The 14,663-nt window shown below is 56.6% G+C and overlaps 1 protein-coding gene across 1 annotated transcript in view; it reads left to right on the top strand.

Annotated features, from left to right (window-relative positions):
• COL4A2 (collagen type IV alpha 2 chain) overlaps positions 1-12,619 on the top strand; it is a 191,143-nt gene extending 178,524 nt beyond the window's left edge. The window contains exons 41-48 of the mRNA XM_070578491.1: positions 3,341-3,457; positions 4,293-4,454; positions 4,569-4,667; positions 4,996-5,142; positions 5,301-5,417; positions 6,733-6,924; positions 8,116-8,402; positions 11,591-12,619. Of these exons, the coding sequence (XP_070434592.1) occupies positions 3,341-3,457; positions 4,293-4,454; positions 4,569-4,667; positions 4,996-5,142; positions 5,301-5,417; positions 6,733-6,924; positions 8,116-8,402; positions 11,591-11,848 (1,379 nt within the window). The 3' untranslated portion in view covers positions 11,849-12,619. The remainder of the gene's footprint in view (positions 1-3,340; positions 3,458-4,292; positions 4,455-4,568; positions 4,668-4,995; positions 5,143-5,300; positions 5,418-6,732; positions 6,925-8,115; positions 8,403-11,590) is intronic.
• The last annotated feature ends 2,044 nt before the right edge of the window (positions 12,620-14,663 follow it).

Consider the following 14,663-nt stretch of genomic DNA (forward strand, 5'->3'; position numbering starts at 1 on the left):
GTGAGGATCTAGGGTCAGTCCACCAGCACAGACCCCAGTCAAGGGTGAGGATCTAGGATCAGTCCACCAGCACAGACCCTACTCAGGGATGAGGATCTAGGGTCAGTCTACTGTCACAAGCCCCCCAAGAGTCCTCAGTGGAGTTGGCCGTTCCCACCACTATAGAGTCAGATGCCTGTGTGTGTGTGTTCTTGTGCTGCCTCATGAGCAGTGTGATCTTGACACAACTTTGCAAAATGAGGGGAGAAACGCCCTGTCTGGGCGCTGGGAGGATTCAGTGAGGTAGTACAGATGAGGCTCTCACACACAGGAGCCCAGCCATCAGTGCTGGCTTCGCGAAGGGCCTCGAAACATGGCATTTTTTCAGTCATGCTTGTCAGTTCACCTGTCTGCCCTCTGAGAGGGGTCAGGGGACACAGCGACGGGAAAGACTCCGGTGGAGATGGAGGTGAGACCTCGCGCAGGGGGACAGAGGGAAGCGAGGCATCAATGCCACGCAGTCCTGGCCCGAGGACAGCGCTCACAGAGCATCAGCTCTTACCGTCCGTGTCACGAGGGTTAAGGTTTGACTCACACGGTGTGCTCTGAGCACCTGCTCTGTGAGCAGGAAAGCTTTTAAACAGTTATTCGCTTTAAACCCGGTGAAGGCTTGGCATCCAGAGGAGCCCACCAGGAGCCAAGAGCGTCAGGTGGGGTCCCAGCGCCACAACCCTCTGAGGGGCCTCCGTTTTCTCATTTGTGCAGCCAAGGGGTCAACTACCATCTCCAGGGTTCCTCCAGTCTCAGAATCTGGGACGCTGAGGCCACATAGCAAGCTGAAATTGCCGTGCCAGGCTTCTGGTTTCTATTTTTGAGTCTCACTGAAGAGCACTGCTGTTCTTTGGCTCATGAGAATTAACTTTGTGTGGTCGAAGATGCTGAGCATCAGCTCTTACCATCCGTGTCACGAGGGTTAAAGGTTTGACTCACACGGCGTGCTGTTCAGGCTCTGAAACTGACAACGAGGCACGGTTACAGTTTCCACAAGGGCAGAAGTTACCTCTCATGCCCCCATTTGTACCTCAGCCAAGTGCCTGGTGTGGGATAAGTGCTTGGTAAATGTCTGTCCTGGGGGAACGTTGTAAACTAGGGAAACTCTGACCTCAGTTGGAGAAGTTATGTGTGCCCCAGAACATCCCTAACTGAGCCCTGACGGTCCCATCGCCCGTTCGCCTGTGCAGCGTCCGTTTCTCAAAACTCTGCCTGAACCGAAGGTGCAGATCCCCGCACGCCGTCAAGGGGACCCAGAGCGTGCCTCGGGCTCCCAACAATCCTGAGCACAGCGTCCCTTCTTTAAAGCCATCGTCCTCTGCGAGACCCTCATCCTGCATGAAGGTCACAATCACCCAATGACCTGGTGGCCTCTGAGCAGTCCTGATCTTCCTGCTGCCCCCGGGCCTCAGCCTCTGGCCGGGATAAGGGAAAGGTGACTTTGCGAGTGACATTCCCAGGCTGGTCGGTCAGGCCTGACTCTCTTCTCTGACAATAGGGAAATAATCCCACTCTATTGGCGTCCATCGAACGAGTGACATCTCAGGCCAGAAGCTCGAATTTGCGGCCTCAGTTATCTCTGCGGCTGACATTTGCCTTTGGGTCATGGTTTGCCTTTGAGCTGTGCGCAGTGGCCTTTCCTCGCCCCTGCATTAGTCAGAGTGCTTATTTCAGTACTTAGGGAGATCCGTGGGGGCCAGCCGGCGCACGGAGTTGTTTGGGTCCTGATTCCAGCCAGCTGACGCCCGCTCGCTCCATGTTCTCGTGGGCAAGTGACGGCTCCCAGAGTGAAGTTCTGTGTGTTTTCGCGGGCATCTGGCCAGTCTGCATCCTCTAACCCCAGAGTCGTCCTCTTATCCCCTGACCCTCACCATCTGTTTCAGTTACTTTGTGACAATAGTAACAGCTCCACGGGTGTCATTTTATGTCAAACTGGAGGTGGCGGCGGTCTGTCCCTGCAGGGTTAGTAAATCCGCCTGCTTATGGCCTGTAATCAGTGAGACCAAGGCGACACCGTTCTAAGTGTTTCTCCGTCCCACTCAGAAGTCACATGAATGGGTCCTTTCCCCATGATGGGCATCAGAGCCCCGGTGTGGAAGTCCCTCGTGTTGCTAATGAACATCGATTAGTCGCAAAACCACGTGGGGACACAGGAGCCCACTGTTGGTTACCTGTTCTGGTCTCACACATTTGACTGTGTTGCCCCAGCTCACTCTTCTCTCCAGACTGGAAACGATGGTCCCTGGACACTCCGCCATTCGGATTTTTTGCAGGGTTCTGGTACTAACCTCTCAGTGCCCAGAACTCAGGGGAACACAGAAACTCGTATGGCGATTAGGACAGAGCTAACGGCCTTCCCCGCTGGCCGTTCACTTCCCACGGCCTCGGCAGCGCCCAGCCCGCCTGGCACATACGGGCGCCCGTCAGTGACGTGTTGACTCAAGCTCAGGGAGCAGTAGAATTCCCACGGATCCCTCGTGTGGGGACTGCCCTCCATGGTCTGTCCTCGACGAGAGCCACCCGGCTCCAGCCCCTGACTCAATGTGGTCGATTCTGGTTCCCTGCAGACATGATGTTCTGTAAAGTCGCCACACACGCTGACTTGGTGAACACGGAGCCTCTGCCCCTAGTGGACACACAGGTCAGGGTCCGGCCAGCCCCTGGTCACATTTCCATCAACAGTCGTTGGTAACTAGGAATGCCACAAGTATCGATTTGGGGTCATAGCAAGTCTTAGTGAGGAGGCAGCGTGGAAAATACAAAATCTGAGTAGTGAGGATGGCCTCTGTCCAGAGCCAGGATCCGAGATACTGAAAGATGGTCACAGGGAGGACTAAAACATCCATGCAGTCCCTAAGCCTCGTCTTGCCCATTCTGGAACCTTCCACCCCATCACAAGTGCTAGCCGAGCTGACAGAGCTAAGCTCTCAGGTGAGGCCTTCCTAGCGGGGCCGAGGCATCACCCACGGGCAGCAGTATCGCGAGCAGGAGTGACTCTTGGCCAGCCCTGCAGCCAAGCATGGGCAGGCGGTCCCTTGAGCAAGTAGCATGCCCATAAGGATGAAAACCCAGCAGAGGCGGGTCCTTGGGACCCTCGAGGCAGCAGAAGGGGGCTGGGAAGTGGGGCCCACACAGCCCCTACCTCCCCGAACCCACCCTGAGGGCCTGCTGTGTGCTTGGCCTTGGGGCCCCTTCCATCACCGCCTCTCCTTGGCGGCTGTGCTCCCAGACAGGTGAGCATGCGGGGGAGACAGAGGTCAAGAAGCTGGATGCTGGCACTAAAAAGGACTTCTTCTGTTTCCCTCCTAAGGGGAGCGAGGCCCAGTCGGGAGTCCAGGACTTCGGGGTTTCCCAGGCATCACCCCCCCTTCCAACATCTCTGGGTCACCTGGTGACAAAGGGGCGCCGGGGATATTCGGCCTGGAAGGTAAGCAGGACTCACGCTTCTTTCTGTGCTTTGCAGTCTCTGGGGGCAGGAGCTGGCGATGCCCTGACTCCGTTAGGGACAGACAGCCTTTCCTTCCTGACTCGAGGACATTATGCTGAGTGAAGTAAGCCACGAAGGACAGATACTGTGTGATTCCGCTGCTATGAGGTCCCAGAGCCGTCACATTCCAGAGACAGAAAGGAGAATGGGGTCCCCAGGGGCTGAGGGAGGGGACTGGGAGTTAGTGTTTAATGGGGACAGAGTGTCCGTTTGGAAAGATGAAAAGATCTGAGATGGATGGTGGCAATGGTTGCACAACAGTGTGAGTGTGCTTAATGCTACTGAACCGTAAAAAAAATGGTTAAGATGGTAAGTTTTATGGTACAGATATTTTACCTCAATAAAAAAAACACTTCGTCCAGTGTTACAGACTTGCCGAAGAACGTCCCCTAAACGGATGACTTTGCGTCGGGCCCCTTGGGCGCCTCCTTTGGTGGCGCCCGGCACTGCATGCCATGACCCTACCTTCCTCCCATTTCACTCCCCTTTCTTCTTTTTTTTTTTTTTTTTTTTGGAAGATTAGCCCTGAGCTAACATCTGCTGCCAATCCTCCTCTTTTTGCTGAGGAAGACTCGCCCTGAGCTAACGTCAGTGCCCATCTTCCTCTATTTTATATGTGGGACGCCTGCCACAGCATGGCTTGCCAAGTGGTGCCGTGTCCACACCCAGGATCCGAACCGGCAAACCCCGGGCCACCGAAGCGGAACATGCGAACTTAACCACTGTGCCAGTGGGCCAGCCCCTCAACTCCCCTTTCTTTGACCAATGTCGATAGGTTATCGAGGTCCCCCAGGGCCACCTGGGCCTGCTGCTCTTCCCGGAAGCAAAGGAGAGGAGGGGAACCCAGGAGTTACAGGAAACCCAGGGACCAAAGGATGGGGCGGAGACCCTGGGCCCCAAGGCCGGCCTGGCGTGTTTGGTCTCCCAGGAGAAAAAGGTAACTGTACCCTTTCAGAGGCTCCTCTTCTGGGGGAGGCTGGTGGCGCTGGGCAGAGGTGACTGGAGCCCCCACCTGGACGTGGGTGTCCTCAATGTCCTGCTTGTCCGGAAGGGCCCAGAGGTGAGCAAGGATTCATGGGGAACACAGGACCCACCGGGAGCGTGGGCGACCGAGGCCCCAAGGGACCCAAAGGAGACCGCGGACTCCCGGGTAAGTGACCGTCTGCACCGGCAGAGCCGCCTGCTCAGGTCAGCTGGCACTGGGGAGGACTGCGGGAGCATGGGCCCAAACCCTAATGTGCAAAGGGGAAGCCAAGAGGGGCCTTCCGAGGCTCCCGGGGGGCTCAGGGAATGACAGTGATGCCAGAAGGGCAGCACTGAGCCACCTGCCAGGTGGGAGATTGTCCATCTCATCTCTGGGGTGAGATTGTTCTAGAAGCTCCAAGACTGGTTTCAACAGGTGAAAAACTGGAGTCAAGATCAGAGCAAGAAAGTGAAGTGGTTCCCGTGTGTCAACTGGCCTTTCTTTTCCCCTCCAGGTACCCCAGGTGCTGTGGGGTCCCCGGGGATTGCAGGAATCCCTCAGAAGATTGCCATCCAGCGGGGGCCAGTGGGTCCGCAGGGAAGAAGAGGCCCCCCGGGGGCGCAGGGAGAGATGGGGCCCCAGGGCCCCCCAGGAGAACCAGGTAGGAGCCCTGGCGTGGGGCCACGGGGAACAGCTGCTTTTCCCATTGGCCTGGTTTCCGCTTGTGTCTTCTTGCTGGAAAGCATGCGTTAAGCACCAGCGATGCCGAGCGTTGTCTCTCTTTCCACGGCGCTCACACCTGTTTCCATGGTTGCACAGGGCTCCGTGGGGCTCCGGGGAAGGCAGGGCCCCAGGGAAGAGGCGGTGTGTCTGCCGTTCCTGGATTCCGAGGAGACCAGGGGCCCATGGGGCACCAGGGACCAATTGGCCAGGAAGGTGAGTGGCGGACGGCGAAGGGGGCAGAGGGCAGGGACGTCTTCCAGGTCCCACTGTGGGTCTGACGCATGGACTGTGGTGCCCCGGGAGGGGATAAACGAGTCATAGACATCAGAGGTGGGAGGTTGCCACCTTTCTCCTCCGCACCCCCACCGTGGCTCCTGGGCCCTTGCTGCAGCCTGGGTGCTCTGTAATACCTGCCCTGCTTCCTAGTACCCGTGCCTGGCAGGACACCTGGCACAGAGCCCCCAGGACAGCTGGCTTCCTTCCCTCCTCTGAGACATCTGCAGATGCCTCAGAGAAGGAGGCAGTCAACATACTTCCAGACACAGGATCATAAAGATCTTGAAGGCCTGAGGCAATATGCTGAGGGAAACCAATTACATGAACAGGAGCCATTGTAAAGTCTTGTATTAGTGATTTCTTAAAATTATCTGTGCACCTGCAGGATAGGACAGGGCAGAAATAATACAATGTGTGCAAAAAGCATTCTCGAGGTGTGCTGTGGTGCACCCGTGCAGTCTGAGCCAGCTGCAGGAGCGCTGCGCTAAAGGTGAACGCGGGCGGTGCTGTCAGCATCCACATCACAGGAAGTAGCAGTCCACCGCCTCCTGAGGGACTGACCCCCAGCCAGGAGATTAGTAACGTCGGGGATGCACATCTGTAGACACATGTGGACAGACAGGGGCCATCCAGGCTGGGAGACCAGGACAGCAAAGGGCAGAGAAAGTGACGAGATGAGACAGTGACGAGATGTGAAAACGTCCCTGGTGGGAAGGAGGGGTGGGGAAGGCAGGCTCCCCCGGGACAGCCGATTTCCAGCATCTGAAGGGTGGTCCTGGGGGAGGCAGTTAGAGGTCCTTTATGTTCCAGGGGCACAATCGAGCCCCCTGAGTGGATGTTACAGGAGGTAGGTTTCTAACCCTGGGAAAGGCCCAGGTTGCAGTTGGCTGCCTCTCCCAGAAGCATCCAGCAAAGGGGTCTGCCACTTGGGGTCAAGGAGGCTCATTCGTCGGTGGGGCCTGGGCTGAGATACCTCTAGGGACCCTCTAGCTCCGAGATGTCTAGTTCTCAATCAGTGTCAGCGCCCCCTGTTCAGCTCTGTCACTGAACATCAGTGGCGTCATCCCACGGTGGCTGAGCGTGGACCATAGGGCAAGGCCTCGCCAGAGGGCTCCTGGCTACAAAGGCCAGAGCTCAGCCTTGGGAGAAAGCAGAGTGGCAGCCGTAAATGTCACCGTGCGATGTCAGCTGTGCACTGTGGGCCAAGGTCCACACAGCAGCTGAAAGGTAGCTGCTCTCTCTCGGACCCTAGGGGAGCCAGGCCGCCCGGGGAGCCCAGGCCTGCCCGGCATGCCCGGCCGCAGCGTCAGCATTGGCTACCTGCTGGTGAAGCACAGTCAGACGGATCAGGAGCCCATGTGCCCCGTGGGCATGAACAAGCTGTGGAGTGGGTACAGCCTGCTGTACTTTGAAGGCCAGGAAAAGGCCCACAACCAGGACCTGGGTAGGTACCGCCCGTGAGCCCCGGGGCCAGCCCGCTGGGGGTGGTCAGGATGGAGCGGCCACGGCGAGGGTCGTGGGTCCTCTCAAGTGGATGGGTCTCTCCTGGTTGAAGGCACTGGGCCCATCCACACCCCCGCAGTTTCAGAAAAGATCAAAATGGCCTGTGATGCCCTAAACCTCAGGTCAGGACCACAGAGACCTGCCTCTTAACCCGCAGCAACTTCCAGGGCTCCTGCGGGGCCAGCCTCGTGCTCGCCCCGCTCTGCCCAGAGGTCACCAGCTGCTTCACCCCCTTCTTTCTTTCCACCCCAAGTTCTGTGGACGGTCAGGCCAGGGCATGAGGGGCTGGCAGTCACATAGGACCCCCAGGAAAATGGGTACGTGGATACGTGTGTGCCCGTGTTAGTGCAAGTGAGCCTGGTGGCCAAGAGGAATTCAGACGCCTTAAGCATACACAGCAACCGTAGCGGCCCGACTCAGAGCAGGCCAGGGGCCTGAGGCTGGGTGTCATGGCCAGGGCAGCGGCCACCTCGAGGGCAGTGCCTTGTGGAAATCCGTGAGGCCAAGTTCTGATGATGGTGCACGCTCCTATCTGTGTGGTCCACTGCCGTAAGAAGTTCTTAAAAAGTGGGCAAAGCAGACACGGATGAGGGCCTGAAATCAAGCTGGGAACAGGGCCCAGCAGGCAGCACGGCGCCCGACAGGCTTCTGGGGCACCCAGCCTCGGCTCCGAGCTTGTGCGCCACGGGTGTGAGGGAACCCCACTCAGCATGAGTCACTCTGGCCCTGATATAAAGCGATGTGTTTACCCAGAAGCAGTAGTTATTTGGGGGTGGGGCAGCCAGAGCCCCTTCCAGGAGGGCCCGTGTGCTGTGCCGAGCCGGGCCCTCCTCTTGGCGGCCACCCTGGTGTCTTGGGGCTGGTGTTTTAAGGAGACACCCCAACATGGGCCTCGCCCAAGCGCTCTTTCGTAAAGACTCCTCCTGCTGGCCCATCTCAGTCCAGGGCACGTGTGGAAACATCTAGAAGAGCAGGGCTAAAATGCCAGGCTAGTTGGGTCCCAGAAAAGGAATTGGAAAGTCCCAGCTTGGTGCCTACCCCGTGCATGGCTGAGCCTCACCAGGTCCCTGACGTGGGGCCTCCAGACTAGAGGAGCATCTCCGGCCACACTGAGCTGTGACTCCTTCCGCAGGACTAGCGGGCTCCTGCCTGGCCCGGTTCAGCACCATGCCCTTCCTCTACTGCAACCCCGGCGACGTCTGCTACTACGCCAGCCGCAACGACAAGTCCTACTGGCTCTCCACCACCGCCCCGCTGCCCATGATGCCCGTGGCCGAGGAGGACATCAGGCCCTACATCAGCCGCTGCTCTGTGTGTGAGGCCCCGGCCGTTGCCATAGCGGTCCACAGCCAAGACGTCTCCATTCCCCACTGCCCAGCCGGATGGCGGAGTTTGTGGATCGGATATTCCTTCCTCATGGTATGTAGGACTTGCCTGCTCTCTCACAGAGCAAGGAAGCAGGTGGAAATCTAGTTCCTCTTCCTGACCATACCCTGGCTGGGGAGGCAGCAAAAAGAGCTGCCTTTGTAAGAATAATCAGATAGGGCAGCTGTTGAGGTTGTGCACTAGACAAGGGCACCTGGCCCAGGGGATGAGTGAGAGCTAGAATCCAGCCTGTACTTCACTAACGGAGCCACGTGCCTAGGCCTGAGGCTGCCCCCACCCCGAGGGGGCCCGTTTGGATGGGCTGTAACTAGGATAAATTTGGCTTGTTGTCCATCTCACTAAGCAGAGCACCAAAGGTGAAGCTCTTCTGGTTTATCAGGTGGTAAAATCTGGGAAGCATTTTCTCTGGATCCCTGAGTATCTTGTGTAGACTCCATCCGGAACCCAGAATGCCCTCAGGAAGCATCTGTCACCATTTACTTCTATGTGACGTGTTAAACATTTAACATCTCTTTAAGTCTGTTGGTTTAAGCAGGTATATACTGATGAGGAAAATCCTGGAATACCAGCGTCAGATCGCCGTTGGGTATAAAATAGAGAACTCAGGGTTTGGGCCCACTCAGGTTCAGTTTAAAATCAAGGGCAGAGACTGCGCCCCAGCAGGCTCTCTTGCAGCTTTCCCGCTTACTCCCCCGCTGTGGGGGGAGAGGAGAGCCCAGTGGGGGTAGCACTCGTGTTTACAATTATTGCACTCATGTTTCTTATGACGGTCATAACTCCAGCTATATTGACTGGATACCCAACCTGTTGAATATTTCATAAACTATATTAACAGCATAGTATATAAATTATATAATGTTTGCTGATTTTGTCAAAACAACAGGGAAAAAATCCTAGATTCTAGGTAAGGAAAGAAAAGTATTGATATTTTAATATTCTTAGAGGCATTACTGTTGCTGTAATTGGAAGCAACAGGATGCGAATGTTGTGCAGGGACTGGTGCACATTCCGCTTTTCATGAAGCCGATCGTGGGAGGTGACTTTTGGGGACGGACAGGGCGGCCCTCTGGTGGTCCCCGTGAGCTTCAGATGCCTCTGTGTCAGGAGGGACAAGCTCCAGCCACCCCTACTTTTTTTTTTTTTTTTTTTTTTAAATGTATGATAGATTACAACCTTGTGAGATTTCAGTTGTACATTATTGTTAGTCGTGTTGTGGGTACACCACTTCCCCCTTTGTGCCCTCCCCCCAACCCCCCTTTTCCCTGGTAATCACCGATCAGATCTCCTTGTCAATATATTAACTTCCACGTATGAGTGGAGTCATATAGAGTTCGTCTTTCTCTGACTGGCTTATTTCACTTAACATAATACCCTCGAGGTCCATCCACGTTGCTGGGAATGGGCCAATTTTGTCTTTTTTTATGGCTGAGTAGTATTCCATTGTGTATATATACCATATCTTCTTTATCCAATCATCAGTTTCTGGGCATGTAGGTTGGTTCCACGTCTTGGCTATTGTAAATAATGCTGCAATAAACATAGGGGTGCAACGGACTCTTGGGATTTCTGATTTCAGGTTCTTAGGATAGCTACCCAGTAATGGGATGGCTGGGTCATAGGGTATTTCTATTTTTAACTTTTTGAGAAATCTCCATACTGTTTTCCATAGTGCACCCCTACTTTTTTTTTTTTTTTTAACTCCCACTGTGCAATTCAGATGTTAAAACCAAGCCTCTCCCTCATGAGGGGAGCAGTGTCCCAAACCCAAATGTCCAAGCCGGCCTTGCAGCCTGAGCACTTCCCTCTGTCAGCACCAGGGCAGTGTAGGCTGCCCCTGCTTCTGTAACGCCTCTGAGCCCCTGCCCCCTGGGACCTGCTGTGCCCCGAAGGCACAGTGTGTTGTGCACTTGCATGGACGTGTGTAGGTGTGCCCGTGGCTGTGGACCAAACTCCGAGCCTTTACCCAGCCTGGCTGGTCCTGGCTCTGCGGCTCCCAGTGGGGCCGAGACAGTACAGATGTGCCTGCTTCCTGCGACGGGAGCTTGTCGCCCCAGGGTGGGAGGGCTGCTGCTGCGAGCAAACTCGTCAGAGGGCTGGCTCTCATTGTCGTGTGCCCAGAACAGGCTGACCGGGGCCCTGCCCGGGCCTCTTGTCCCCTGCAGACCATAGGTGCAACACTCCTCTTCCACACCCTGCTCTCCACTCAAGGCTGGCTCCCCCAAGCCATGTGACACTTCTCATAGACAAGCGTTGGGGTCCGGGGGACTACTATGTGCCTTAATAAAAACTAAAATGTTTATGAAACCAAAAGAAAGTACAACTTGAAAGTGACAAAGAAAATGTTCCCTCAGACCCTAGGCCCAGTCTTCCAGCTGGCACTGCAGGGTCATCTCCAGTGAAACTTTTTTTTTTTTTTTTTTTTTTGGTGAAGAAGATTGGCCCTGAGCTAACATCTGTGCCAGTCTTCCTCTATTTTATGTGGGATGCTGCCACAGGATGGCTTGACGAGCAGTATGTAGGTCCACACCTGGGATCCGAGCCTACAAACCCTGGGCTGCCCAAGGGGAGCACAGGAACTGAACCACTACGCCCCTGCACTGGCCCCTCCAGTGACTCATTCTTAATTAGCAGCCCTCTGATTGAATTAATCACACGAGCAGTCCATGTGGATTGTAGAAAAATCAGCAAGTAGAGATTTTCTAACGAGAGGAGATCAGGAAATCGGCCCGTGCTCCCTTCCTCGTGTGATCGTCAGCAGAGCGGGGCTCGGCCGGTCTCTTTCTCTGCTGATTCTTTTTAACTCAACCTCAGATGCCGACCCACGTATTGATTTTCTTTTTCCTTTAAAAGAAAGTCAATATTTTGGTATCTCTTCTGCCAGGCAGACACTTCATTCTTTGAATGGATGACGGGGTAGATGGTACTTTTCTCCCTAAATTGTAGTCCACTGTAGCTTCTGACTCTGACCTGCTTTGTTGCTGTTCGGGTTGTCACTTAACCACAAACCGTGATCATCTGTCCATGTTGGCGAACATTCACCCACGGCCGCGCCCTCTGCACGGCTCCCCCGTGTCCTCGGCCCACCCCTGGCGTTGAAGGGGATGTCACCGGTGGTCTCTGTCGACACAGAGGGATATTCACGGTTTGTGGTTCAGTTGGAGGAAGGTCCTCAATGACAAGCCGCTCACAGCCCTGCCCCGTCCCGTCTCCCCTCTACGCAGCACACGGCCGCGGGCGACGAGGGTGGCGGCCAGTCGCTGGTGTCACCGGGCAGCTGTCTGGAGGACTTCCGCGCCACGCCCTTCATCGAGTGCAACGGGGGCCGTGGGACCTGCCACTACTACGCCAACAAGTACAGCTTCTGGCTCACCACCATCCCCGAGCAGAGCTTCCAGGGCGCGCCCTCCGCCGACACACTCAAGGCGGGCCTCATCCGCACACACATCAGCCGCTGCCAGGTGTGCATGAAGAACCTGTGAGCCTGCTTGCGGCCACCGTGGCGCGGCCACCTTGGTGCTCGTTCTTAACCTATTACCTCAGCTGCCGACCCAAGATCCATTTCACTCTTTCCTTTAAAAAGCAAACCAAAGTCACCAAAGGAATCCAGCACCAGCAGTTAGACCCAGTAGCCCGGGTCGTCCACAGGCGCCGGCCACACCCCCTGCAGAGCGGGCGCCTGTGACAGTGACACTCCCCCTCGTATAGGAGCCCGTTCCCACCCCAGCACCCGTCACCGTAGCCCCCGCTCCGCGCTAGCTGTAGCTGACCTCTCACCTGTCCCCGAGCAGGCACTGCGCTTCCTGGGGCCACAGACCACCCCTTAGTTAACCCACTTAACAGGGGGGTAGAGACGGAGGAAGCCGTGCTGAGGGTCTCCCGGGGGCCGGCCCTGCTCTCTAGGCCGACGTGATGACAGCACTGTTTCCTCCCGGCCTGTGGGTGTGGGCTGTCCCCATGCCCACAGGCGGCCAGACCGTGCCTTTCATTTCACAACACCGACGGTCACACTCCAGCCCGTCCCTCCGCCACGTCCTCACAGGCCATTGGGTTTGGCACAGCTCCCTGGCGGCAGAGCCCTTTGACCCCTGCGTCTGCCAGGCCCCTCGACAGCCGGCCATGCAGGCGGCCGTGGTGCCCGCTGCCCAGCCCGCCTGGAGACTGGCCCTCCACTCCTGTGGCGCATGCACTCCACGGCCACTCTATCCCATGTAACAACCACAGAATAAAAGTTGGTTTTGAACATTTTTATACCCACGTTGTTGCCTGCCTTAACTTTCCCGAGTCTAGAGCACAAAATCTGCCGGGAGCCGGGGCACCACCTCGGCCCGAGCGACAGCCAGCAACGTGCGCAGCTTGGCTGCACGCGCTCATCGTTCAAGTTTCTGCAGACTTGAACCCCGGTCTGAGGCATCGTCATTCATGCCTCAGGGAGCTTTGTTGGTGTTTATAACCCTTAAGGTTTCGAGAAGACCTCCCAGCCGTCTCTCCTGGGAATTAGGAGGGTGGGTCCCTCACAAACGTCCTTCCAACGCCCTTCGATTCGTTCCGACAGGACGTCCAAGTCAAATCACAGCGTTTCCAAGAAATAGTCTCCAAGACACGTTTCTGGCTTCGATTTCTCTGGAGCCCAGCTGACCTTTGGGAACCCACTCACAGAATTTATTTTTACCCTTTAAAATTCAATCTCCTATTAAGCTTTTTCTAAGAACAATTTCTACGTAACGCAATGCAGCAAGTATTCCACCAGATAATGTTATTTGAAACAGATCAGCAGCTGGCTCAGCTTTTCTTCCCCCAGAAGCTGACGAGACGAGGACTCTATGCAGGAGGGTTATTTGGGGATGGGATTCCAGGGGATGGAGTGGGCCCGGGCAGAGCGGACCCAGGAAGGAGGGCGCCTTGCTAAGGGGGTTACCGCCATGGGCAATTGAGGTCTCTATCCTGCGGGGACCCATGGAGGCAGGCCACACAAGGAGCCTCAGGTTGTCCCTCCAGAGCACAGGAAAGGTTTGCAGCCTCCAGCTCTTGTCCCTAGTGGTCAAGGGTTGCCCATGAGTGTTGGCTCCCACACACTCCCAGGGGTGCCGTGGCTCGGCGGGGCCCTGCGGCATCCCAGGTGGGGGTGGCAGAGAGCCAGGCGAAGATGACGCAAGGTACTGTGGGCCGCACCTGTACATGGCTGATTTCCATAGCAACCACCATGGCAAAAGGATGGCTCCAGAGGCCGTGAGGCTGGAGCTTGAAGGATGCCCAGTGCAGCACCCCCCACAAAGCCTGTGGAGGCAGCTGCTGATTCCAGACTCCAATCCCCTCCATCAAGGGGCAGTCATGACGTTCCTCGTCTCAGTCCTGACTCCTGCTCGACTTGGCTTAGCTTTGAGGCCTCTGTGTGGTCCACACGTCAGAGCCAGGTGCTGAGCCACGAAGGACGGCACAGGGAAGACATCCTCCCAACAGGACATACACCCAGGCAGCCCCTGACGCCCACCCCATCTGCAGGCTGACTCTTGGGCGGCCTTGCAGAACTGGGGGCTGACTCAGAAGCCCTGCCTCCCTCCCACGGCCCAAGCTCGAGAGCAAAGGGCAGCCAGGGTGCAGGCAGGCTCAGAAGGTGTGGGTCATGCGATGGCACAAACTGGCCATGAAACTGCAGCCATTTCCACAGAGGCCATCATACAGGGACGGGGTCCAGCTTCTCTGTGGGGGGGACCACTTACCCCTAATTCTACACTTAGAAAAGTCAGTTTTACCTGCAGAGTTCTTGGGAAAGGAAATGAGGATTTTGTGGGGGGATCCCCACACCTCCCTCTCACCAGGTGGAGCTCGCTCCAGGCCCCCTCACAGGGCGTGAACCACTGAGTGAGGCCAAGGAGGAGGGGGGAGGTGCCCCCGGAGACACCCACGCTGTGCGTCCTGGAGATGACGGTGGCCCTCCCCAGGCCGGCTAGTCCCTGGATGGGGAACAGGCAGGACTGGCCCTGCTCACCTCCCCAAGACCCCAGCGGCCCTGACCCACCTGATGCTTCCCCAGAACTGAGCTGCCTCCCTCGTCAGGAACGGGGCCCATATGAGATCAGGGCCAGAAACCCGTGAGCAGGCTGGGGCCCAAGGACCAGGCTGCCTGTCGAGAGCCAGGCTGGCGTCCAAAGTCCACTTGGGACAGATCCCAGAGAGGTCTATTTTGAGGGCGACGAGCAAGGGAGGTATGTTTCATGGTGTTGATGGAGAATGTGCCATCCCTGGGCAACCTCCCAGAGCTTGTGGCCATTCGGGGACACAAGCCAGGGGTGCTCA

The sequence above is a fragment of the Equus przewalskii genome, chromosome 16, assembly GCF_037783145.1.
Source record: "Equus przewalskii isolate Varuska chromosome 16, EquPr2, whole genome shotgun sequence".
Taxonomy (NCBI): Eukaryota; Metazoa; Chordata; class Mammalia; order Perissodactyla; family Equidae; genus Equus; species Equus przewalskii.